This window comes from Oenanthe melanoleuca, chromosome 4A (genome assembly GCF_029582105.1).
Source record: "Oenanthe melanoleuca isolate GR-GAL-2019-014 chromosome 4A, OMel1.0, whole genome shotgun sequence".
Taxonomy (NCBI): Eukaryota; Metazoa; Chordata; class Aves; order Passeriformes; family Muscicapidae; genus Oenanthe; species Oenanthe melanoleuca.
In genome coordinates, this window is record NC_079338.1 from 159504 (window position 1) to 182330 (window position 22827).

The 22827-nt window shown below is 61.9% G+C and overlaps 2 protein-coding genes across 5 annotated transcripts; both read right to left on the reverse strand.

The window, feature by feature from the left end:
- Nucleotides 1–33: 33 nt before the first annotated feature.
- Nucleotides 34–6971, reverse strand: LOC130252942 (basic salivary proline-rich protein 2-like). Of its 2 annotated transcripts, none has more exons than XM_056491040.1 (8): nt 6280–6971; nt 4645–4809; nt 4180–4300; nt 3319–3491; nt 2809–2987; nt 2360–2513; nt 1828–1955; nt 34–1556 (listed from the first exon to the last, which is right to left on the reverse strand). In XM_056491040.1, the coding sequence occupies exons 2-8, from the start codon at nt 4712–4714 to the stop codon at nt 525–527; spliced, it is 1857 nt and encodes a 618-aa protein (XP_056347015.1). In that variant the 5' UTR covers nt 4715–4809; nt 6280–6971; the 3' UTR covers nt 34–524. The 2 variants fall into 2 exon arrangements, with proteins under 2 accessions (XP_056347015.1, XP_056347014.1); XM_056491039.1 differs by having other exon boundaries at nt 2324–2513.
- Nucleotides 6972–7037: 66 nt separating this feature from the next.
- Nucleotides 7038–14110, reverse strand: FAAH2 (fatty acid amide hydrolase 2). 3 transcript variants are annotated; one of them, XM_056491044.1, is made up of 12 exons: nt 13854–14096; nt 13541–13623; nt 13263–13396; nt 12819–13028; nt 12284–12403; nt 11699–11834; nt 10825–10942; nt 10361–10504; nt 10029–10109; nt 9411–9522; nt 8635–8829; nt 7038–8006 (listed from the first exon to the last, which is right to left on the reverse strand). In XM_056491044.1, the coding sequence occupies exons 1-12, from the start codon at nt 14058–14060 to the stop codon at nt 7831–7833; spliced, it is 1716 nt and encodes a 571-aa protein (XP_056347019.1). In that variant the 5' UTR covers nt 14061–14096; the 3' UTR covers nt 7038–7830. The 3 variants fall into 3 exon arrangements, with proteins under 3 accessions (XP_056347019.1, XP_056347016.1, XP_056347018.1); XM_056491041.1 differs by lacking the exon at nt 10029–10109 and having other exon boundaries at nt 10385–10504; nt 13854–14110; XM_056491043.1 differs by lacking the exons at nt 7038–8006; nt 10029–10109 and having other exon boundaries at nt 8703–8829; nt 10375–10504; nt 13854–14074.
- Between the last annotated feature and the right edge of the window lie 8717 nt (nt 14111–22827).

The window sequence follows — 22827 nt, forward strand, 5'->3', positions numbered from 1 at the left end:
TTGTCACCACATGATCCCAGCCTGTGACACAGCTCAAGGGGGTTTCCCCTCACCTCTGTGGCTTCAGGCACAGCCTCAAAGCACATCCCAAGGGACAACTGCAGGGCATAAACTGCAGCCATAAATCATCCCAGTGCTGGCAGCAGGAATAATAAACGTATCCCATGGTGCTAAAAACCAGACTTTTCACACAGGAGAGCAAGGCAGAGATTATGGGCACAATTTTCTGCCAGGAAAACCTCAAGTTTAACCAGTGCCTTTCCCGACTGCTGCACAGGGAAGGGCTATGCTGGGTCTGTAGCACAGAAACAATCAATAGAGAAGTCAGTTTTCTGTAATAAATTAGTGATATTTAAAAACAACTCCAGCACACAATCAACATTTCCACAGAAGTAAAAACCCTAACTTTTTTCATTAAAGAGCTTTATAAATACATATGTATATGGTATAGATACTGTACCACACATGCACACACACAGATAAATAGGTAGGAGTTCTGGGGGCTCAGCTTTGCTCCATGCTCCTTATGCTGTGTCCCAAGAGCACCAAACCCCCAGAGGAACGCTCTGGGTCCTGCCCATCCCTGGCTGTGCCCGGAATTCTGCTGTGCCCTGGGCCCATCCCGGGCTGGGACAGGGGGCAGGGGTGGCGGGGCAGCTCTGGGAGGTGTCCTGGCCGTGCTGGGGGCTGGGGGCGCCGCCCTGGCCGTGGCTCAGGGCCACAGGGGCCCGTGGCTCGTAGCCAGAGGAGGCAGCTGGCCCGCAGGGCGAGGGGGGCACAGGCAGCCCTGCCTGCCCCCAGCAGCCCCGCTGCCCGCTGCAGACCCCGGGCTCTGGCCGTGTCCCCCTGCCCGGCGGGGTCGGGCGGGCACAGGGGGGCTCTGGCCGTGTCCCCATGCCCGGCGGGGTTTGGGGGGCACAGGGGGGCTCTGGCTCTGTCCCCATGCCCGGCGGGGTTTGGGGGGCACAGGGGGGCTGTCCCCCCTCCTCGTGGGCGCTGGCCGGGAGCCGCACGGAGCCGAGCGGGACCCAGCGCCCGGCCCTGCCCAGGCTCTGCCGCAGCTCCTGCCCGCAGCTCCTGCTGGGCACCGGCACAGGAGGGTCCCTGCCTGCCCCCGGCACCGGGCACTGGCACTTGGAGTAAAGCTGGGGGCGCAGGGGCAGCCACATCTCAGGTGTCTGGCTGTCCCTGTCACCGAGGCAGCTGCTTCCAGTCAGTTCCACCAGCGCCAGCTGCTCTGGCAAATCATCCCCATCACCTGCCTCCCCATCCTTCGGCTCTGAGGGCACCTGGGGACCCAGGGCGAGTCCCAGCTGGCTGTGGGAGCAGGATGGGTCCCTCACCTCGGGGCAGTCTGGGCCAAAGCCGTTAGCACAGTAGCCACCCTCGTCCGGGGCGAGGCCTCGGGGCAGCTGGGGGACGGTGGCTGGTGCTTGCCCGGCTGTGGGTGGCCCCTGGGAGGGGAGCACGGTCTGCAGCAGCAGGGCCAGCGGGTCCTCCTCAGGCTGGAGGGGAGGCACCTGCCCGGCCACGCTCAGCCCGCGGTGCTGGAGGTTCTGCAAGGACACGAGCATGACCCGGTCAGCCTCAGCCCCGCCAGAGCCCTGCCAGCCTGGGGACAGGCTGTGCTGAGCGGCAAGGGCTGCCCCGCCTGGGACCAGCCTCTGCTGTGCCCCGCGGCTGAGCCCTCCGCAGCGCCCTGGGCTCAGACAGCAGGGCAGGCACGGCTGGCGGTGTGCGGGCCGGGGAAAGGAGGTGCCGAGCCCTGCAGGGGCAGGAACCCGGCCCGGCTGCGCACGGAGCGGAGCTGACCCGGTGCTCACTCACCAGGGCTTTCGGGAGCCGTGTCTCCGGAGGCTCGGCAAGGAGCTGCAGCCGCACGAAGCACAGCCCGGCCACGCTCAGCAGCAGCAGCAGGGAGGCGGCACTCAGCGTGGCAGGGAGCCATGGAAAGCCTGCCAGGGGATCGCGGCAGGCTGAGCGCTCGCTCAGACACATCCCTCCCACCCATCAGTGCCATCCATGTCAGCCTGGGATGCTCCAGGAGCAGCAAGGGCAGGTGACAGAAAGCAGCGCCCTGAGAGGCACCCACTGGGCAGCACTGGGTGACACTGGGCAGCACTGGGTGACACTGGGCGACACTGGGCAGCACTGGGCAGCACTGGGTGACACTAGGCAGCACTGGGTGGCACTGGGCAGCACTGGACCACAGGCTGACCACAGTGCAGGGGGTGAGGGTTTGTGCTGTGAGCAGGATATGAGCTGTGGCTGTGCCAGGTGAGTGCTCCCACGTGCAGGTGTGGGGTCAGCAGGCACTGCTCACCTGCAGGTGGGGCCGGGGTCAGCAGGCACTGCTCACCTGCAGGTGGGGCTGGGGTCAGCAGGCACCCCTCGGCCTCGCGGCTGCGCTCCCGGGCGATGCCCACGGCCACTGTCCGCACACAGTAGTGGGTGCTGGGCCTCAGGTGCCCCAGGGTGCAGGGCTGCTCCTCACTGCTCCACTCGCAGGACACCTGGAAGCAGAGGGGCTCTGGAGTGGGTTTGTGCAGGGCTCCACACAGCCAGGTGTGGGCGGGGATGCAGAGCACCTCACACCTGCACACACAGCCAGGTGTGTAGGGGCTGCAGAGCACCTCACACCTGCACACACAGCCAGGTGTGGGCTGCAGAGCACCTCACACCTGCACACACAGCCAGGTGTGTAGGGGATGCACAGCACCTCACACCTGCACAGCCAGGTGTGGGCAGGGCTGCAGCAGGAAAGCTGAGCCAGCCCTGCACCCCCGGGCCCTGGCAGCCCCCACACACCTGCTGCACCAGCAGCTCCCCCTCGTACAGGTGCAGCCAGTACCACAGCTTCATCAGCACTCGGCTCACTCGCTTGTAGGAGCCACTTCTTCTCCGGTAGGGAGTGGGTGGTGTGATGATCTTTACGCTGAGCATTTGATCCTGGAGCTGCCAGGACAGCTTTGGGGGGCCAACAATTGCTGTAGGGAAGGAGAAGAAATAGAAAATTAAGGCCTTCGAAGGGAGAAATTGTATTTTTCTGTCTGACATTCCCCTCCCAGAGCACAGAAGCTCCTGGGTCTTGACTGGTGGCACTCTGCTCTGAAACCAGCTCTAGGAATGGCAGACACCACATCTTCATGACAGCTAGCACTGCTCCAGCCCCTCTGTCTCACCCCTTTCCTCTGGTTAGGGCTCTGGACTCTTTTCCCTCCAGTGCCCTGATAAGCTTTCCCACAGTGTCCCATCAGATCTCTGCAAGGCCCCCTGCTCCCCAGTCAGAGCCCAGCTGGAGGGGCCCCCAGTCCTTACTGTCTCTGTACAGCTGCAGCTCGCTGGAACTGGCCCACTCGGACTGCTCTCCTCCAGCCACCACTCTCACCCGTGCCCAGTAGATTTCATAAATGTTCTCAAAATACAGCTTACACACGCAGGAGCTGCTGCTGTTCCCCCCACAGGCACCTGCCTTGGTCCAGCTGGAGGTTCTGCCCAGGGAGAAAGCACAGGATTGCTCACTTCACATCTTCCCAGCCAGAGGCAGGGCTGCCCAGCACCGCCATCCTGCCCAGCTGGAGAGTGTAGGAAAGCCCAGGTATCAGCCAACAGCATCCCAGGACGTGTGAGGAGGGGGTCACAGCCCCACCTGGGGACAGGTGGCACCTGGTGCTGTGCCCTGGCCTCTGCTCTCCACAGTGAGACAACACAGAGCCACGGCAGGGAGACCCCAGCAAGGGAAACGGGGTGAGGGGTGACAGCTTGAGCCTCAGGAAAGGTGATTGGGGTGGGGGGGTCACATCAACACGAGAAGAAGACAGAGCCAGCCTGTGGTGTCCAGGGAAAGGACAAGAGGCAGCAGGCACAGGTTGGAGCACAGGAAATCCCATTTAGCATGGTGGAAAAAAACCCAAATGCAAAACCCCAGTCCAAAAGCTACCCCTTAGTTTGTTACTGGGAAAGTCATCAGGAAAGGGACCAAGCTGTCCAGGAAGGTTGTCCTGAAGTTGTTCAAAACCCACCAGGCACAGTGCTGACCTTGCACGTGCAGGGGTGGGACAAGCCAACCCCTGCCAACTCCATTGCTCTGCTCTCTGTGGCATTTACTGGCACACCACGCTCCTCTGGCTGCCAGGGCGTGAGAGCACCAGACCCCTTCACCCCCTCCTCCCCACCTACCTGCTCCTCCACTCCACCTGGTGGGTGGCACAGCTGGGGGAGCTGGGCTCTGGCTCCCAGTGCAGCTGGACGTGGAAGTTCTGTGCCTCCAGCCTGACGCGCCGTGGCCTCAGCAGCAGCCCTGGGGAGGGAGCAGAGGGGTCTGGGGCAGCACCTGCAGGGTCCCCTGTGGGGAGCAGCCCCCCAGCTTCAGCCCAGCAGGGCAAACACTGACCAAAGCAGCCCCTGCATCCTCTGGACCACGGCACACTGAGAACACTCTCCACACTCCTGCCAAAGCAGACAGCTGACAAAACCCTGGCACGGCTGCTGCTCACCCTTGGGTTTTCCTTCTCATCACACCTTGACTGCCCCCCGGGCCCCTCCTCTTCACAGGTACCTCCAGAAGGTCTGAGAGGTGTCCCTCAGTGGGGACAGCCCTGCAATGCCCCCCTGGCTGTGGTGACAGCCTCAGCACTGGCTTACCCTGGAGCAGGGAGCAGCTGGCCAGACACAGCAGCAGGAGCAGGGCAGGGCTCATCCTACCACAGCCCATCCATCTCCCACTCCACGCTGAAGTCAGGGGCCACAGGGAGGGATGGCTGTGCTGGAGCTGTTCTGCTGCCACCAGACATGACGGGCTCCTGGCACCTGGGATTGGAAACAGGGCATTATTCCCAGAAGCTTCAGCCAGTGGCACTGCCCCAGGGAGCCCACATGCCCATCGTGGCACAGAGGTGCCCAGTGTGGAGGGGCAGGGTCCCCTGTGACCCTCTGCTGTGCTCTGGGGTGCAGCAGGGCAGGTTCCCTCGGGGCTGTGCACCCACAGGCACAGCAGGCAGCTGCCACCCTGCTGTGGCACTGTGCTTGTGCTGCAGTGACCTTCTGTGGCACCCACCTCTGGCACCGTGTGGTGAGGAGCCACGCTGCCTTCCTCACCAGGATGTGGGGCTGAGAAAGCTCCTCACCTGATGCTCACACCACTGGGGAGGTGACTCAGCCCAGCTCAGCATGACTCACACCGGCACAACCAGTGACACCAGTGCCAGGACAGCCTCAGCCATCCCACAGCCTCCCAGTCTGTGAGTGGCAGCAGCCACAGGGCAAAATGGGGACAGGGAGGGACCCTCTGGGCTGTGAGCAGAGAGTCAGGCTGGGAACCACAGAGAGGCTGGTCCTGCTGGGCACCTGCAGCTGACCCCTGGCCAGTCCCCTCTGACCCCTGGCCAGTCCCCTCTGACCTTGGCCTTGCCCCACCGTGCAGCCACCAGGAATCTTTCCCTGCTCTCGCTGGCCAGGGAGGCAATGCCACCAACCTGGTGTGGGGACACGTTCCCCGTGAAGGTGGGGAGCCCAGTGCCACCTCCAGAGAGGGGTGGGAGCAGCCTGGCTGAGGGACACCTGTGGGGCTGCTCAGCACTGCCCCTGCTTCTCGCTCTCCCGTCTCAGACTCTGCACAATCACCTCGGCACGTGGGCACACAACATCTCCCCTGTTTGCTCTGCCCCTTGCCGCAGTAAGAGCTTGAAACAAGGAGGAACAGTCGACAAGCAGGGACGTGCAGCTGCTGAATGTGGGCGAGGGCTGAGGTGAGACCTCTGAAAATCCAGAGCTGAAGCACAGGCAGGGCTAGGGATCCCCCCACCCTCAGCAAGAGCCCCCCTGGCTTTGCAGCAGAGCCCGTTGGAGGAGGCAGCATTTCTGCCCGGAGGGAAAGGGCCAGGATGGTTCCTGGGGCACAGAGCCAAGGATGGAGACCCCAGGAGCGGCTGCCTGTGCAGGCAGGGAGGGACAGGCTGCTGCCACTGCACGGGGACAGGGACAGGCTTCTGCCCACAGGGACAGGGCCAGGCTGCTGCCACTGCACAGGGACAGGGACAGGGCCAGGCTGCTGCCCCTGCACAGGGCCAGCACCACAGGGCAATGCTTCCCTGCAGCAGCCAGGGCGACTGCAGGCCAGCTCCTGCCAGCCCCCATGAACCCCAGCAAACCCATTCCCCTTCTGCCACGGCCAGAGGAAGAACTCTGCCTGTGTTGTGGCAGTAACTGACACTGTGGGGATCAACCCCCTGTGCTCTGCACTCCCATCACAGCACCCTGAAGCACAGCACTGCCCCGTACCTTGGATCCAGCATGTCCTCTGCCCCTCTGCCGTGTCAGGAGCTCAGTTGAACACACACTCTCAGCCCAGCAGCCTCTCCTGTGGCTGGGGTGCTCTGAGGAAGCTGCCAGGCTCTGCTCAGCTGCCGGGTTCCTCCAGTTGGGGGCAGCCCGTGCTGCCGGTGCCACACACCGGGCGACGTTCTTTAACTCGGGTTGTTTGTAGCTCCTTTGCTGAGCCAGGGCTTTTTTCCTTCCTTGTTTCCTTGTTAGCAACGTCCCAGCTGGGCACGGGCTCAGCAGTGCCCTCTGCACACGGGAGCTGAGGCACAGCCTGTCCCAGCACGCCACCCCAGCATCCTGCATCCTGCACAGACCATCAGGGGCGTGGGGACAGAGCAGCACAGGGCTCAGGGCAGGCACCAGGACATCCCAGCCAAACCAGCTGCAGGTTTTATCCTTGCCCAGAGCAGTGCTGCAGGCTGGCACAAAGGGCTAAATCCCTTTTTGCCCTGGAGACCACAAGGGACCTGCACGTGGCTCTGCCTCACCTCAGGAGCTCCAGGCCTCTGGGACAAGAGACAGCTTGACTTTTACTTTCCAAGAACTGTGTAGCCATCAAAAGACTAACAGAGGTACTGAGGGCAGCACGTGGGGCCCACAGCACCCTTCAGCTCTGCCCAGAGCCCAGCAGTCACTGCCAGCCTGGGCATTTCCAAACGAGAGCCCCCAGCCCAGGGGCCAGAGCCAGCCACGAGGAAAAGGACACACAGGCAGAGTTCACTGAACAGGCTCTTTAATAGCTCCCTCAAGGAGAACACCTTGTGCTTGCTGCCTGCTCAGACAAACGCCTCACACTGCTGCCCACATGCTGCTGGGCAGTGCCCAGGCAGCTCAGCAGGACAGGCACTGGGGACACCACAGGCAGGATGACCCCCAGAGAGGAAGAGAAGACAAACAGGAGATGCTTTAACCAGGGCTGAATTGCTCCCAACATGTCATGTGCCTGACAGCTGCACACTGCAGAGCCCAGCACCCTCCACCCCACAGAGTGCTGCTGCTGAGGCTACAGCTCCTCAGCCCCCTCAGCCCTCTGCCTTGCTGGTCACAGGGTGTGGGGAAGCCACAGGAGCGTGGGAGGACGGTGCAAGACTGGGTGCAGCAGGCAGTCCAGCCCTGTGGGCAGGGTCAGGCAGCCCTGGGGGGTGCTGCACAGCTGCCCCCAGCAGTCTGGAAGCACTTCCCCTGCTCAGCTCTTGCCCAGCATATTGGAAGAAAGGTACAGAGCTGGCCAACTCCATGTCTGGAAAAGTAGGTGTGTGCCCACTGCAGGCAGGATGCAGGCAGCACACCCTCACACTGTGGCACTGGAGCTCCTGAGGGGCTTGGAAAGGCAGGTCTCCCCCTGACAGAGGGTGCCACAGGGATGAGGACTCCAGTGGCACTGGCCAAGCTGTTCCTGGGCTGGAGGCAACTCCAGCCACTCCCAGCAGGGCGCAGGGGTGGCAGAGGGAGCAGGCAGTGCCAGATGGGATCAGCACCTGTCAATGCCTCTGTGCCTGCCTGCCAGGGTTAAACCTTCCCTGGTAAAACCCATCCTCCAAAGGCTCTCTCCAGGTAGCGGGCCACTGCCAGCGTCAGGTGGTCGTTGTGGGCAGCTGCCACCAGCTGGATGCCCAGGGGCAGCCCCTCGCTGCCCAGCCCCAGCGGGCACTGTGTCACTGGCAGCCCCAGCACGTTGAAGATGGCTGCAAGAGAGAAGGGGGGATGGATCAGTGGGCACAGGGAACAGCACTGCCTGGCTCTCCCACCCTGCACAGCTCTGCCACACACAGCACAGTGACCTGGGAGCTGGTGCTTCCTGCAGCAGGGCAGACATGGTGACAAGGACATCACTGGCCAGAGATTCCCAGTGCCCACACCATGTGCATGAACAGCAGCCATGAGGGATGGCACACACTGTGGCATGTTTGGGACATTCCCAGGCAGCACTGACACTGGTACAGAGGTGCTCAGACCTCATGGGAACACACAGGAGCCCCAGGCTGTACCCCAGGAGGTGGCAGGTCTCAGGCTCCTGCTAAATGCAGCAGCAGCTGTAACCCCTCTGGGCATGGAGAACCCCCAGTATCACACACAGTCACACCTGCCCTGCTGGACAGCACCTCTGGCAAAGGTAAAGGTGTCACACAGTATGGAGCACAACAACCCTCACCCCAGTCTCTGGAGCAGCCAGACCCCTCTCCTTGCTGCCCACATCCATCAGCAACGCCAGCACTCTGGGTACCACACCCTGGCTGCCAGCCCACACTGCTGCCACGGGGAGACCACCTCAGCAGCCCCACCTGCAAGCACAGGGGAGCCAGGGCTGCTCACCTGTGTAGGCAAAATTGAAGGGCATGCAGATGGGGGAGTGGTGCTTGGGGGCGATGGTGGGGTGGGAGGGGTAGAGCAGCACCCCGTCTGGCCCCAGCAGCGCCTCCATCTCCTCCTGCAGGCTCTTCCCCATGCTCACCAGCTTGGCCTTCCCACTAAGGTTCAGGTTCACCAGCTTCTCTGTCAGTCCCAGGGCTGCAGCAAGAAGAAGAAATGAGGACAGGAGTGAGTGAGAGGACTGGGCTATGTGAGGCAGGAACACATTGCCCAGCTACATGCAACATCCCCCACTTCTGGGGTGGCCCCAGGTACCCCTCCCTGCCAGCAGCCACAGCAGACTGCCCCTAGCACAGCTCTGTGGGCAGCAAACCCCCAGCTCTGGCAAGGGAAAGCATTCAGCCTGCCCCTCCCTTGCAGCTTTTCCAGCCAGCAGCACTGAGCAGAGCTGGCAGAACAACCCCAGCACTCATCAAACAGCAGCACGACTGTGGTAATTAGGGTTCCTTAGTACCTGCTGCTATGAAACAAGATCAGTGCACACCCTGCCTCTGAGCCCCTAGCAGCTCTGGCAGGACTCACAGCAGGAGTGGACCCTGCCCCAGCTCCATCCCCCTCACTTCTTCCCCAAGACTCAGACACTGAGTGTCATTACAGAGCCAGGCTGAAGCTGCCCAGGGCAAACCCTGAGCTCCCTCACTGGAAGGGTAACACCTGCATTTAACACCCTGCCCACCCCAGCACTGCCTCTGCACTTCCCAGGGCCCTGGCAGCATTACCAATAGCTGGGAGGGTGTGAGAAGACATCCCCACGAGCCACTTGATCAGCTCCCACAGCGGCCACACTGGCTTCCCGTGGTCCCCCAGCAGGTCTGTGAATCTTTGTGCCTCCTGTAACACAGCCACTCCCCATCAGCACAGCCAACAGGCAGCAGGGAGGCACAGGGACAGTGACATTCCAGTTGTCCCAGTGTGCCAACGTGAGGCATTCCCAGTTTCACTCAGGAGATTCAGGAGTGCTTCCCAGCTCTGACACTGACCAGGGCAGCAGCAGAACTACTCATCCCTGACAGAGACAGCAGGACAAGGGAGAGCCCCCAGAGCAGCACCAAGTGACATGATGCAAGGGACAATGTCCCAGAGGCATCTCCTCCTGAGATTTGACCTCCTTGCATATGGTGCAAGGAGGCAGAGGAGCCAGACAAGCCCTCCTTAGTGTGGGGGGCTGGGCTGTTTCATCACTGCCTCTGTGTCACGAGTGCACCAGTTGTGACATCCCAGAAGTCTATTTTATTACCAAATACGTTCTTGCATGCGCAGAGCACAGCACAGCAGCTGCAATTCTAAGGAAAAACAACAGAAGCAGGCCTCCTGCTGGAGAGCTGCTAGTCCCCTGCCTGTCCTGGCATTCCAAAGGGTGTTAATCCCAGCCTACAAGTCAGAAGACACAGCATGGGGCAAAGAGCAAGGCAGGATGGCTGCATGGAAAAGGTCAATGTGCCAAAACAACCTCCCCCTCCCTATTACCACAGTGCTCCTCTGCTGAGAGCCACGGCCTCAGCCCACAGGACAGCAGGGAGCAGGGGCTGTGCAACTTCAGGAAGAGATGAGAGGAGGACTGAGGGGGCAAACGGTGCAGGGAAAGCCCCCAGGGAGGTTTGGGAAGCCTACAGCTCTCCACAGCTGGCCCCAAACAGCTGGTTCCTCCCTGATGCCTCCACAGTTGTGCCTTTGTCAACTCACTCTGACACACCTGGCCCTCGCTGTCCTTGGATGACATCATGGCTGACCAGATCTGGAAAGAATACTTCATCTTGTGGATTGACACACGCTGAACCTGGACCCCAAGGTCACTTTCGAGGTGCTCCACCACCTGAAGGGAAGAGCAAGGATGGGTTTGTTCCCACAAAGATGTGATGCACTGCCATCAGCCTGTGGAAACTACAGAGAACAGGGAAAGGAAACCTACTCACAAGATCTTCCCCTTGTGTATTCCTCAACCCCGAAGAAGAAAAAGTTATTTCCACTTTTTAACCTCTGAAAGCACAGGAAGCAGGGCTGCCTCCCCAGCCCTTTGTCCCCTGCAGGAGCAGACAAAGCAGCTCTTTCCCCTCCCCAGGCTCCTCTGACTGGTCTCCCCAGGTTCTCTTTTCAGGCTCACCCCAGTGAGCACCATCCTCTGCTGCTTCCTACCTTCTTTTGGGCCTGCAAGATCTCCTTGTCTACAGGTGATACAAAAATGGAGCCGCCATCATGGTCCATGCAGTGGAATTTGATTTTCTCCAGCGACACTTTCTCATTCAGTTTCAGCCTGGGAAAGGAGAGGTGCTTTGTGACAAATCCATCCCCAGCTCCTCTGCAGCTGCTAGAGGATCTCACACAGTTGTTATGTGTCCTCAGGAGACCCTGCTCTGTGCCCCAGGGTGGCAGCAGACCCTGAAGACACACAGACACTCACTGCCCACAATGCTGCTCACCCACCCCCTCAGTCCCAGCAACTCTCTGTTGGGAAAGTCCTCATCCCTCCAGAAGCACCTTGTGACTACAAACCGTGGCTGCAGCCAAGGCTGGCATTGCACAAGAGCCAGGGAAAAAGCAAAGCAGTAATGATGAGAACAACTGTGTGCAGGCTGTGGCAAAAAGGAGGGCTGCCCCGTGTGCCCCACCTCTGCTCTGCTCCTCACTGGCACACAGCACGGCTGTACAGACCAAGAACTGAAGGAACTGAACTGGCCATAGTGTGGGGCAGGGAAAAGGCCCTGTAACACCCAGGGGCAAGGCCAGCCCTGCAAGGGGAGGGGTGTGTGGGGCAGAGCTGGGCAGTAGCTCACTGATGGAGGGGGACCCCTCAGTCTGCCCGGGGCTGCTGTTCCCAGGAGCACAGGAGTGGTGGGAAGGGCAGTCCCAGCAGCCACGGTCCTGCTGAAGCCAGCAGCAGAGGAAGAAAACCAGTAACAAGGAAACTGGGTGGGCTGCAGAGCTGTCTTGTACAAAGAACTAATACACTGTGAGGAGCAGCAGGCTGCTGTCTCCAGCTGAGCAGCTGGGAGCAGTGGGAAGAACTCACTTGCTGACGCCAGGCCCGGCCATGACCCTCAGCACGGGCTCCAGGTCCTCGGCGTAGCGGCACATGGGCCCCGTGCACAGGTAGCTGCTGCGCACCCCCACGGCGTTGGGGAACTGGCCATCGTTGGGCACCACCCCTGGGGGCACAGACACGAGCACCTCAGCACCCCTCCCGCTGGGCACAGCCTGCTGGGGGCCTTGGGGTGCAGGGGGTATGGTTCCCCAGGGTCAGGGAGCCCCACAAGTGCTGACAGCAAGGTGCACGGGGTGGGGAAGGGAGGAAAAGCACCCAGTCAGGACACTGAAAGACAGAGAAACAACCCAGCAGATCCCAGCCTTGTGAAAACATCCCATGGTGGGGATGCAACACTTGGGTAAGGCACCTGCCTCCCATGTGCCTGGTGCTCTGCCACCAAAAGCTTCCCAACTGCCAGCCCCAGCTGCGCTCCCTCAACAGGCCTGTCCCACCAAGGGGTTACCCAATTCCTTACAGCAATCCCAGCAGATGGGTGTCCTGCAGGGGTTCATCCCACAGCCCCCATTCCACCTCGTGGGGAAGAGGAGGTGACCCCAACACCCAGCCTACCTGTCGTGGGTTTATGGCCAAAGACTCCATTGAAAAAGGCAGGCATGCGGATGCTGCCGCCGATGTCAGAGCCCACTCCTACGACTGAGCAGGCAGCTGCCAGGACACAGCCCTCCCCACCTGCACAGCAGAAAACACGGCAAAACCCACAGCCTTGTGGTGCAAATCATCCAGCAAAGCAGCAGCACCTCACAGTGAGCGTGGGGGCCTAAAGGGCCTAAGGGGTGGGGGGCACCTTGGCTCTAGTGACAGCTGGGGGACAGCTGGGGTGTGTGGGCCAAGGGGATTTTCCTGCTGAAGTACTAAAGAGCAAACTGAAGCAACACCTGACGAAACACTCAGAAGAGGCAAAGCAGCTGGGCCTCCCAACAGCCTAGAGCAGCACCCAGAAAAGAGGCCTGTAAGCTCTGCAAGAGCCCAGGCACAGATTAACAGCTCTGAGCAGAGACCTGGAGCTCCTCCCTTGCTGCACTTTCACCTGCCACTCGTGCAGCACTGTGCGGGGCGCTGGGGCTCACCTGAGCCCGGGGCTCACCTGAGCTGCCGCCCACGATCCTCTGCAGGTCGTAGGGGTTGTTGGTGCGCCCGTAGACCCGGTTGCTGGACTCGTACCACATGCAGAGCTCGCTGCAGTTGGTGACGCCCAGCGGGATGGCGCCCGCCTGCTTCAGCCGCGACACCACCGTGGCGTCCGAGGCGGCGACCACGTTGCGCCGGTTCACCAGGCCAGAGGTGTTGGGCATCCCTGCGGGGCCAAGGCGGGAGGGAGGCGTCAGGGCCAGTGCCCGAATGAGCCGGGGCTGCAGGAAGCAGCTCCCAGTGAGGCACCCCTGAGGCACCGCAGCTCTGTGTGCTATGAACAAACACAAACGGCCAGGCAGAGCTTGGTGCAAACCAGGGAAAGGGAGACTGCTTCCCTCCGAGCGCCTGTCACACCCACCCGCCCTGGGGAGACCCAGAGAGGCACAAACAAACCCACCGTAGAGAGAAAAGGCCTCCTTAACGGTGATGGGCACCCCCAGCAAGGGGAACTTCTCCTCCAGGCTGTCATCGCCAGGGCCCTCCGAGAGCAGCTGATCCACCTGCCGGGCCTCCTGCAGCGCCTCCTCGAACCTGCACAGAGCACCGGGGATGCTCTGGGCTGCATCGGGAGGAGCGCGGCGGGAGCGTGAGGGGAGGCGACACTGCCGAGCTGGGAGCGCGTCCCGTGGGGACCCCGGCCCGGCCTGGGCCCTGTCCCCTCTGCCCCCAGCTCACCTGTCCTTCACCACGGCATTGATCAGCGGGTTCACCTCCTTGATCCTCTCCACGTACGCCTCCACCACCTCGATGCACGTCACCTGGGCACGGAGCACGGGGCACGGCCGGACCGCCGTCAGCCGCGGGTGGTACCTGCCCGGCTCCCCCCGCCCGGGGTGCGGTGGTACCTGCCCGGCTCCCCCCGCCCGGGGCGCGGTGGTACCTGCCCGGCTCCCCCCGCCCGGGGCGCGGTGGTACCTGCCCCGCTCCCCCTGTCCAGGGTACAGGTGGTACCTGCCCCGCTCTCCCCGCTCCCTGTGCCCGGTGGTACCTGCCGCGCGCGGAGCAGCTCCGCCAGGCGCCGGGCGGACAGCAGCAGCAGCCGGTGCCGGGGCGGCGGGACGGAGCGGGGCGGGGCGGCGCGCGCGGGGCCGGGCACGGGGCGCGGCGGCGGCAGCAGCGCGAGCAGCGCCAGGCAGGCGCGAGACAGCAGCCGCAGCAGCAGCGCCAGGCAGCGCTCCGCGCGCGACAGCGCCATGGCGGCACCGTGCCCCGCCCTACCCGGAAGTGACGTCAGGGCGACGCGCCGTATACGTCACAGCGGCGACCGTGCCGCCGCGGCCTGTGCCCCCGGTGCCGCCTGCCCGCGGCCATCGGCCCCGCCCTGCGGCCCAGCCCCGCCCGTGCCTCGCCCCGCCCCGCTCCTGCCTCCCACCCCCGTGCCTCGCCCTCCTCGTACCGCTCTGCGCGGCGCTGAGCCCCGCTCTGCAGCCCCGGCCCGCTGCGCTGCGGGACAAACGCAGCGGGCCGGGCCCGGGCTGTGCCCGTGGTGACAGCGGCGCTCCCGCCGTGAGGAAAGCGGGACGCGCCCGTGGGAGCCCGGTGAAGCTTTGTTTCCATGAGAAATGGAAAAAATGGGACACAGAGTGCTCTAGGAATAAAGCGGTGAGATCTAGAAACCCGAGGCTGGAGTGATTCGGGCTGTTTGGGTTGCCGTAAGCAGCCGCCCAAGCAAACACCGCCCTGGGTGCGCACTAATGCCGGTTAATTCAGCCTGCTTGCCAGGAGCGTGGGGCTGCACACAGAGCGAACGCGCTCGTTCGGACCTGTCCCCCAAGGCACAGCTGCGTACAAGGAAAACACCCAGCCCTGGCACTGCGGCCTTCCTGCTTGCCATTATCCCCAGCCATTTCGTTACCACCAAAGTAAGGGGATCCGGGACAGCGGGAGGCGGGGTGGCTGTGCTGGCTGGCTGGGTGTGTGCTGTGAGCCCTGATTGCTGGGACAGCCCTGGGACAGCCTTGGCAGCCCGGGGCTGGCGGGAGAAGAGGCAGTGCTACAGTCCGGGCTGCCTTCACAGCATCCTCCACAGCTCTTCTCCAGCCAGTCCCCAGTGCACAAAAACACCTTTTTGGGCATTAAGAAAAAGAAACTGACAGCACAGTTCTTAGTGAAACGAGTCCTTTAAATCTTATCCTTAAGATAACGCTTCCAAAGAAACTTGGGGCTTGTGCAGCACAGTGCTGGGGTGGGCGGGAGTGGGAAGGGATGTTTAAAGGTTCAGCTTCAAACAGCAACTCAGATGCTTAATTCCTAGCTGATCCCAGAAAAATAAAGCCACTGAATCTGACGGCAGCTGCTCCGAGCACAGCAGCTCGCTGTCCCGGGCGGAGCGCGCCACCGGAGGTCGCTCTGCCACCGCCCGCCAGCGTCCCCGGCCCTGCCCCGCAGCTGTTCCTCTGCGCCGAGCCAGGGTACAGCGTGTTCGCTCCAAGTCCTTGATTAAACACAATGTTTATGCGTGCCTCTGCTCCAGCAAACATCTTGGCGGCTGCACGAAGCCTGTTTGCTGCTGCTGCTCCAGCTGCTCTGGAGCTGGGGCAGGATCTGTGCGATGCTCCGGGAGCCAGCTGGCCCTGCTGGGATGGTCCCCACTGCAGGAACACCCGCTCCCTGCACCCCACTTCCACCGGGGGGCTGTGCCCTGCATCCCCCTGGTGCCAAGAGGAGCTGCTGCCCCTTTGGAAAGGCTGGGCAGGGGTGTGCTTTGCTGTTTTACCCACCCCACACACCCACCACCCATTTCCCACTTAAACAGGGCTTGAGGGGCATCTGGAGATTTCAAGAACAGCTCAGACATTTCCTGGGCTCCACAGTGCCTCCAGCAGAGCAGAACACTGGCACTGTGCTTGCCTGACACTGAGCTGCTGCACCCACTGATGATGGCCATGAACAGCACCATGGCATTGGGTGGCATAGCCAGCCCTGGCTGGGGCAACCACAGGCTCAGACGCTCCCAGAGCCTGACTGCAGCTCCACGTCCTCTGCCTGTCCAGCCTGGACAGTGCTCTCCAGGATGTGCTGCTTTCTTCCCTGCCTGAGGGGGTTGTGTCTGCTGTGCACATCTGGAGTTAACTGGGGACAGGCTGGCCCTGCTGTGTCATCTCTCAGGCATCATGCAGCCACTGGTCCGTGCCTGCAGGGCAGCCCTCAGCCACATGTGCTGTCCCCACAGCTGCTGCTGCAGCTGATACCTCCAAGCCCCTTGGAGGGAGTGGGGAACCTCCCTCCCCACGCCATGCACCCTGTGGGGATGGGGCAGCAGGCCCTCTGAGTGGGGAACCAGCACGTTGAGATAATTTACAGCCCTGCCAGGTGAGACCACGGGACGGATTCTGCAGGACTCAGAGAGGGCCAAGACCAAAGCTCACGGCTCTGTCCTTGATCTCAGGAGGCCAGAAAGGAGACGGTGCAGATGGCCACAGGGATGACATCAATGCACTGCCAGCCTGCAGTGTTTCCCAAGACATGGGCTCTCAGCAGTGCTTGCCCAAGCAGCCTGCGTGCCCTGCCAGGCCGTGTGCCACGGCTCTTGCGAAATGTGTTGATAAACACTCCAGGGCATGCCAAGTCCTGCAGGATGACAGCTGATGTGCCCGGCCTGCAGGGAGTGTCTGCACAGCCAGAGGAATTTTCCACTCCTCCGTGGCAAGCGTGCCTGACCCTGCTGGGGGACTGTCCCCAGCAAGGCAGAGATTATCTGCTGCTGTCCCAGCCTGGCAGGCCCAGTAAGCCCCATGCAAGGGCTGTCCTTAGGCACATGGCAAAGCAAGGGGTGGCTGGGCTGCCTGGGGCATGGTGTCACCCTGTAGGGCTGGGTTAGGGTCCCACCATCCCCAGGGAGACCCCACCCGTTTCACCATAGGGCTATTCCTGTGTCCTGGCAATGAGCTGCCCCTTAGCTTCCCCTTTCCAAGCACATGGGCCAAGCTGGGGTGAGCCAGTGCTTCTCTACTCCCTGTCCCAAGGACTTGCCTTCCTGTGAGTCTGCTCCTCTTTCCATATGCCCCGAGGGCACGGGTGACCCTTGACAGGGCCCTCCAGGCTGCTTGGGTCAGTTCTGCCCAGGTGTGTCTTCTAGCAAGCTGGAAATGCCTCAAAGACCAGCGTGTCTGTGGTATGAAGAGGGTGTGCTCAGTCCTGTGCTGGCCAGTGTTTGGTAATTAGCATGTGAAAGCCCAGTTTGATTTGACCAGTGTGTCCTGGAGCTGGCTGCAGTTCCTTTCGTCCACCCTGCCACTCCATTGTGCTCTCAACAGAAGCATGAAAAGCTCGTGCCAGGCAGCAGAGACCTGGACAATGCACCTGTGCACGGTGCCACAGGTGTCCCTGCCCCAGGGCGGCCTGGCACGTGCTGTGCCATCAATGGCAAAGTAGCTGAACATCAGCCAACATCTGGAGAGAATGGGGGGGGTCACAGGTCTCCACTTCCTTCCTTCCTTCCTTCCTTCCTTCCTTCCTTCCTTCCTTCCTTCCTTCCTTCCTTCCTTCCTTCCTTCCTTCCTTCCTTCCTTCCTTCCTTCCTTCCTTCCTTCCTTCCTTCCTTCCCATCCTTCCCATCCTTCCTTCCCATCCTTCCTTTCCCTCCTTCCGTCCTGGCACATGCAGGGGTCTGTTTCCGTGTGGAACCCGTGCTTTGGATGGAGGCAGTGGCAGAGCAAGCGGGAATGAGGGCAGCAGACACAGGAACGCTGCTGTCTCTTGGCTCCAGCTGGTGGCATCGCGCTCGTACGTGCGGGCAGAGGTGACAGTGCAGCGCAGCTCCTGACGCCTGCAGCTCTCCGCTGGGGAGAGCTTGGGCAAAAGGCAGCGGCAGCGAGCCCCGTCCTGCCCCCGGCTGTTTGGGACACGCTGTTCTCTCGAGCAGCGATAAGGACAATCAATAATAAAGCAGGCAGATGGAACGCGAGCCCGGCCTGCAGCCAGCGACCTTCGGGAGCTGGGTCACTGGAACAGGCGCGGGCGTTTGGGCAGCGCCCGGAGCAGCGCCGGGAGCGCGGCCGGGTAAATACGGCACGGTAAACACGGCACGGTGAACGGGGCGGGGTGAATATGGCAGGGTGATTATGGCAGGGTAAACACAGGAGGGTGAATGTGGCAGGGTGAATGTGGCAGGGTGAACACGGCAGGGTGAACATGGCAGGGTGAATGTGGCAGGGTGAACATGGCAGGGTGAACACTGCAGGGTGAATGTGGCAGGGTGAACATGGCAGGGTGAACATGGCAGGGTGAATGTGGCAGGGTGAACATGGCAGGGTGAACATGGCAGGGTGAATGTGGCAGGGTGAACACTGCAGGGTGAATGTGGCAGGGTGAACACTGCAGGGTGAATGTGGCAGGGTGAACATGGCAGGGTGAACATGGCAGGGTGAATGTGGCAGGGTGAACACGGCAGGGTGAATGTGGCAGGGTGAACACTGCAGGGTGAACATGGTAGGGTGAATGTGGCAGGGTGAACACTGCAGGGTGAACACGGCAGGGTGAATGTGGCAGGGTGAACACGGCAGGGTGAACACGGCAGGGTGAATGTGGCAGGGTGAACACGGCAGGGTGAACACGGCAGGGTGAACACGGCTGCAGCAGCGGTCGGACAGCGCTGCCCGATGCTCCGCTCGGCACCAGCCCCTCCGGCACGCAGCCTGGCAGCACCGGGCGTTGCGGCAGCTCGGGCACACGCTGTGCAGCTCGTGCCGAGCCGGGACAGTGCCAGGGACAGTGCCAGTGACGGTGACGGTGGTGGTGCCAGTGGCAGTGCCAGTGGCAGTGCCAGGGCTGCACGGATCGCGTGTGCCGCTGCCCCATCACCGCAGCCGCGCACTGCGCTGGGCGGGCGCAGCCTGAGCTCCGGAGTAACCCTGAGCGCTTACATAACCATCACCCTGCACAAAGCACTGCACAAACATGACCCACTCACCGCCCAGCTCAGCACGATCCTGATAAAGCAGAGCAGCGGCGCTGGCCGCAGCTGGCCGGGCTCGGGCGCTGACGTGCGAGGGCCGGCGCTGTCCTCGCCAAGCAGCTGCGGGGCTGCGAAACGCCTGGAAGGTTCGGGCTGGCCCGCTGCCTTCCAGCAGCTTCTGTCCCTTTCGGAGCTGCTCCGAGCTGCAGCGGAGCCCAGCGTTTTGCAATTTTCCAGGAGGCGAAACGGGCTGTGGGGCCACGTAAAGTAACACCCCCTGCCCCAGGTGGAGAGCACTTTCCCCCCAGGGATAAACCAGCCTTTGTGGGATGGGGGAGATGCAGAGGGTCCAGACTGGAGTGTCCCAGGAGTGGCACGTGAAGCAGGACAAATTGTCCAGCCCTTCGAGTGTCTGTGGCAAAGACCCACTAAGAAAAGCCTAAAAATAACCTAGAAATAGTGGAGGAGAAAAAAAAAAAAAAAAAAGGGAATTCTTTATTGCTCAGCCAACAGCAGAACCAGTCGTTGCCTGGCAAAAATGAGAGAGGAACTAGGAGTTAAAATAACATCCGCTTGCAGGAGGCAGCCCGGGCAGCCGTGCTCCAGGTTTCCTGCCGGCAGGAGCGATGTGCACTGCCTGCGAGGGCTGGGTGTGTGGGAACCGTGTTCCCCAGGCACAGCCAGCGTCTGGGCTCCTCCCAGCTCCCCGTGGGGCGCAGGGACCGTCCCTGCAGCAGCAGGATGCTCTCCACCTCTGCCCATGGTGGCCAGCTGCCCGTGGCCCCAGGAGTCATTCCCCTGCACAGGACTGTGAGATTGGGTCTCTCCTGGTACACTGGTGTAGCTGGTGCCTCTGACTGGGTTCGGGCTGCTGGGCTTCCAGCAGCTGCTGCTGTGGGGCTGGGGAGGCCTGGGAGGAACAGGCAGAGCGAGGGATGGCAGGCTGTGCGTGTCCCCTCCCTGGGCCTGTCCAGCTGTGGGACAGCTGCTGTGCTCCTTGGTGGCAGAGATGGGAACAGCTCACAGTGCCCTGGGTCTGACCTGGGAGCAGTGCTGCTGCCTCACCAGCCTTCCCTGCAGGAAGGGGCAGCTTTTCACAGTGAGAGGGGAGCCAGCCCTTCATCCCCTCATAGCAACCAGGCATGCGCACTGTGGATGCCTGTGGCTTCCACTTGGAAGGTGCTGGAAGCAATCAGAAAACAGAGTTATATAAAAAGTCGTTTACAGAGCCTAGTAAATGGATCCGGCACAAGCCCAGCACATCTCGTCCCTCCTGTGGCATGCAAGGCCAGCTCTCTGGGGCAGCAGCAGCTGGCTGAGGACAGCCAACAGCTTTGCTGTCCCCCTTCCATCATGGACAGCAGCCAGGCCAAGTGCTCTCCTTGTCAGGAGTCCCTCTTCTGCCCCACCTCAAGCACACCTGCAGGCCTGGAGCAGCAGAGGTGGCTCTGATGAGCCCAGCTGCAGCAGCCATAGCTTCTGTGCCATGGAGCAACGTGAATTCAAAGTGGTAAATAAAACACTCTGGGCTCTGCTTCTCCTCAGCACGGAGCAGCCACGTCCCTCAGTTGTGATGTGCCCTCTGGCCAGGTCCTGCCTTTGTGAAGCTGCTCCTGAGCCCAGGGGTCGGGGTGGCTCTGCCCAGACCAGGACAGCCCAGAGCACCCTCAGTGCCCTGGACACTGCTCTGGACACTGCTTTGGAGCACCAGTTCCTGCTGGAGCTGAGCCTGGGCCGTGGCCAGGAGATGGCAGCAGCCCCTTGCCCAGTGCCAGCCCGGGCTGTGGGGCTGAGCCCCCTCCAGGGAAGCGGCCCCAGTGCTCTGGTTCCTGCTCCGGCAGCGTGAGAGGCAGAGCTGGCCCTGGGCTGGAGGGCAGCGGGGCTGGAGGGGCTCTGAGGACACGTTGGGGTGAGGAGAGGGGACAGGGCAGCTCAGCAGGGCTGTGGGTTAAACCCGGCACAGCAGGGCTGTGGGTTAAACCCGGGCTCTGGTTTAAACCCGGCACAGCAGGGCTCTGGTTTAAACCTGGCGCAGCAGGGCTGTGGGTTAAACCCAGAACAGCACTTTGAGCTGTGAGGCAGCAGCGAGTGGAAGTCGGAAAGAACAAACTGTTCAGCCGCCAGCCCTTCCAGCTTCTGCTTTCGAAGTTATCTAACAGCCCAAACAAACAAGAAAGTGCTGGCTCAGCCACAGCTGGCTGGCCTGGCCTGTCAGTGTGGGACACAGCCCGTCCCGTTCCCAGTCCTGCAGCCCATCCCACTACCAATCCTGCAGCCTGTCCCTTTCCTAATCCTGCAGCCCATCCCGTTCCCAATCCTGCAGCCTGTCCCATTTCTAATCCTACAGCCCATCCCACTACCAATCCTACAGCCCATCCCATTCCCAATCCTACACCCTGTCCCATTCCCAATCCTACAGCCCATCCCGTTCCCAATCCTACACCCTGTCCCATTCCCAGTCCTACAGCCCATCCCGTTCCCAATCCTGCAGCCTGTCCCATTCCCAATCCTGCAGCCCATCCCATTCCCAATCCTGCAGCCTGTCCCACTCCCAATCCTGCAACCCAGCCCTGCCAGCCACTTCTTCTCCCCAGGGGTGGCTGGTGGTCACTGTCCCTGCAGAGGGGACAGCCCTGGCTCAGGGGTGGCTGGTGGTCACTGTCCCTGCAGAGGGGACAGCCCCTGGCTCAGAAGTCCCTTGCACTCTGCCCATCCTGCTCAGGCCCAGCAGCAGCATGGATTGCCGTGGAGCTGCACGGAGGCAGGATGGATAGAGAGGTGTGTGGGGAGCAGAGCAGGGCAGAGCAGGGCAGAGCAGAGCAGAGCAGGGCAGGGCAGGGCAGGGCAGGGCAGGGCAGAGCACTGCCCCTCCATCAGCTCTGGAGATGGCACGGGCTGCAGGACCCGCATGGGACAGCCGTGCTTGGGGACAGGGACAAGGGGACAGGGACAAGGCTCCATGTGCTCAGCCAGGCTGGGGATCCAGAAGCTGCCAGGCTGAGGGATGCAGCAGGAGACTGCACATTGTGCCGAGGAGGGGCGGAGTGCCTGGAGAGCCCAGAGCAGGTCCTTGGGTGACAGAAAGGGGAAGCTGAGGGCTGTGACCAGCTGTGACAAACAGGGCTGGGCTGTGGTGTCTCGTCACACACACAGATTCACACGGGGGGTGCAGGTGGGAGGGGAGCTGGTTACGTAGAGTGTCCTTCAGCCTTCCTTCCTGTGCCACGGGCTGAGCTTTATAAACAGCACGGCTAAAATTATCTGGTGCTGAGCAGAGCTCCAGGAGTGCTGCCATGGCACAGCTGGGCAGAGCTGGGCACAGCAGAGCAGACAGAGCTCCAGGAGTGCTGCCATGGCACAGCTGGGCACAGCTGGACACAGCTGGGCACAGCAGAGCAGACAGAGCTCCAGGGGTGCTGCCATGACACAGCTGGGCACAGCTGGACACAGCTGGGCACAGCACAGCAGACAGAGCTCCAGGGGTGCTGCCATGGCACAGCTGGGCACAGCTGGGCACAGCAGAGCAGACAGAGCTCCAGGGGTGCTGCCATGACACAGCTGGGCACAGCTGGACACAGCTGGGCACAGCACAGCAGACAGAGCTCCAGGGGTGCTGCCATGGCACAGCTGGGCACAGCTGGACACAGCAGAGCAGACAGAGCTCCAGAAGTGCTGCCATGGCACAGCTGGGCACAGCTGGACACAGCTGGGCACAGCAGAGCAGACAGAGCTCCAGGAGTGCTGCCATGGCACAGCTGGGCAGAGCTGGGCACAGCAGAGCAGACAGAGCTCCAGGAGTGCTGCCATGGCACAGCTGGGCACAGCTGAGCAGACAGAGCTCCAGGGGTGCTGCCATGGCACAGCTGGGCACAGCTGGACACAGCTGGGCACAGCAGAGCAGACAGAGCTCCAGGGGTGCTGCCATGGCACAGCTGGGCACAGCTGGGCACAGCTGGGCACAGCAGAGCAGACAGAGCTCCAGGGGTGCTGCCATGGCACAGCTGGGCACAGCTGGGCACAGCTGGGCACAGCAGAGCAGATAGAGCTCCAGGAGTGCTGCCATGGC

Coding starts and splice junctions, on each gene's coding strand:
- LOC130252942 (XM_056491039.1), bottom strand. CDS start 4,714: ATGGGCTGTGGTAGGATGAGCCCTGCCCTGCTCCTGCTGCTGTGTCTG. Junction 4,301..4,644: donor CAGCTGCTCCCTGCTCCAGG/GTAAGCCAGTGC, acceptor CTCCCTCCCCAG/GGCTGCTGCTGAGGCCACGG. Junction 2,988..3,318: donor GCTGCAGCTGTACAGAGACA/GTAAGGACTGGG, acceptor CCTTCCCTACAG/CAATTGTTGGCCCCCCAAAG.
- FAAH2 (XM_056491044.1), bottom strand. CDS start 14,060: ATGGCGCTGTCGCGCGCGGAGCGCTGCCTGGCGCTGCTGCTGCGGCTG. Junction 13,397..13,540: donor AATGCCGTGGTGAAGGACAG/GTGAGCTGGGGG, acceptor TGCTCTGTGCAG/GTTCGAGGAGGCGCTGCAGG. Junction 12,404..12,818: donor GATCGTGGGCGGCAGCTCAG/GTGAGCCCCGGG, acceptor TCTGCTGTGCAG/GTGGGGAGGGCTGTGTCCTG.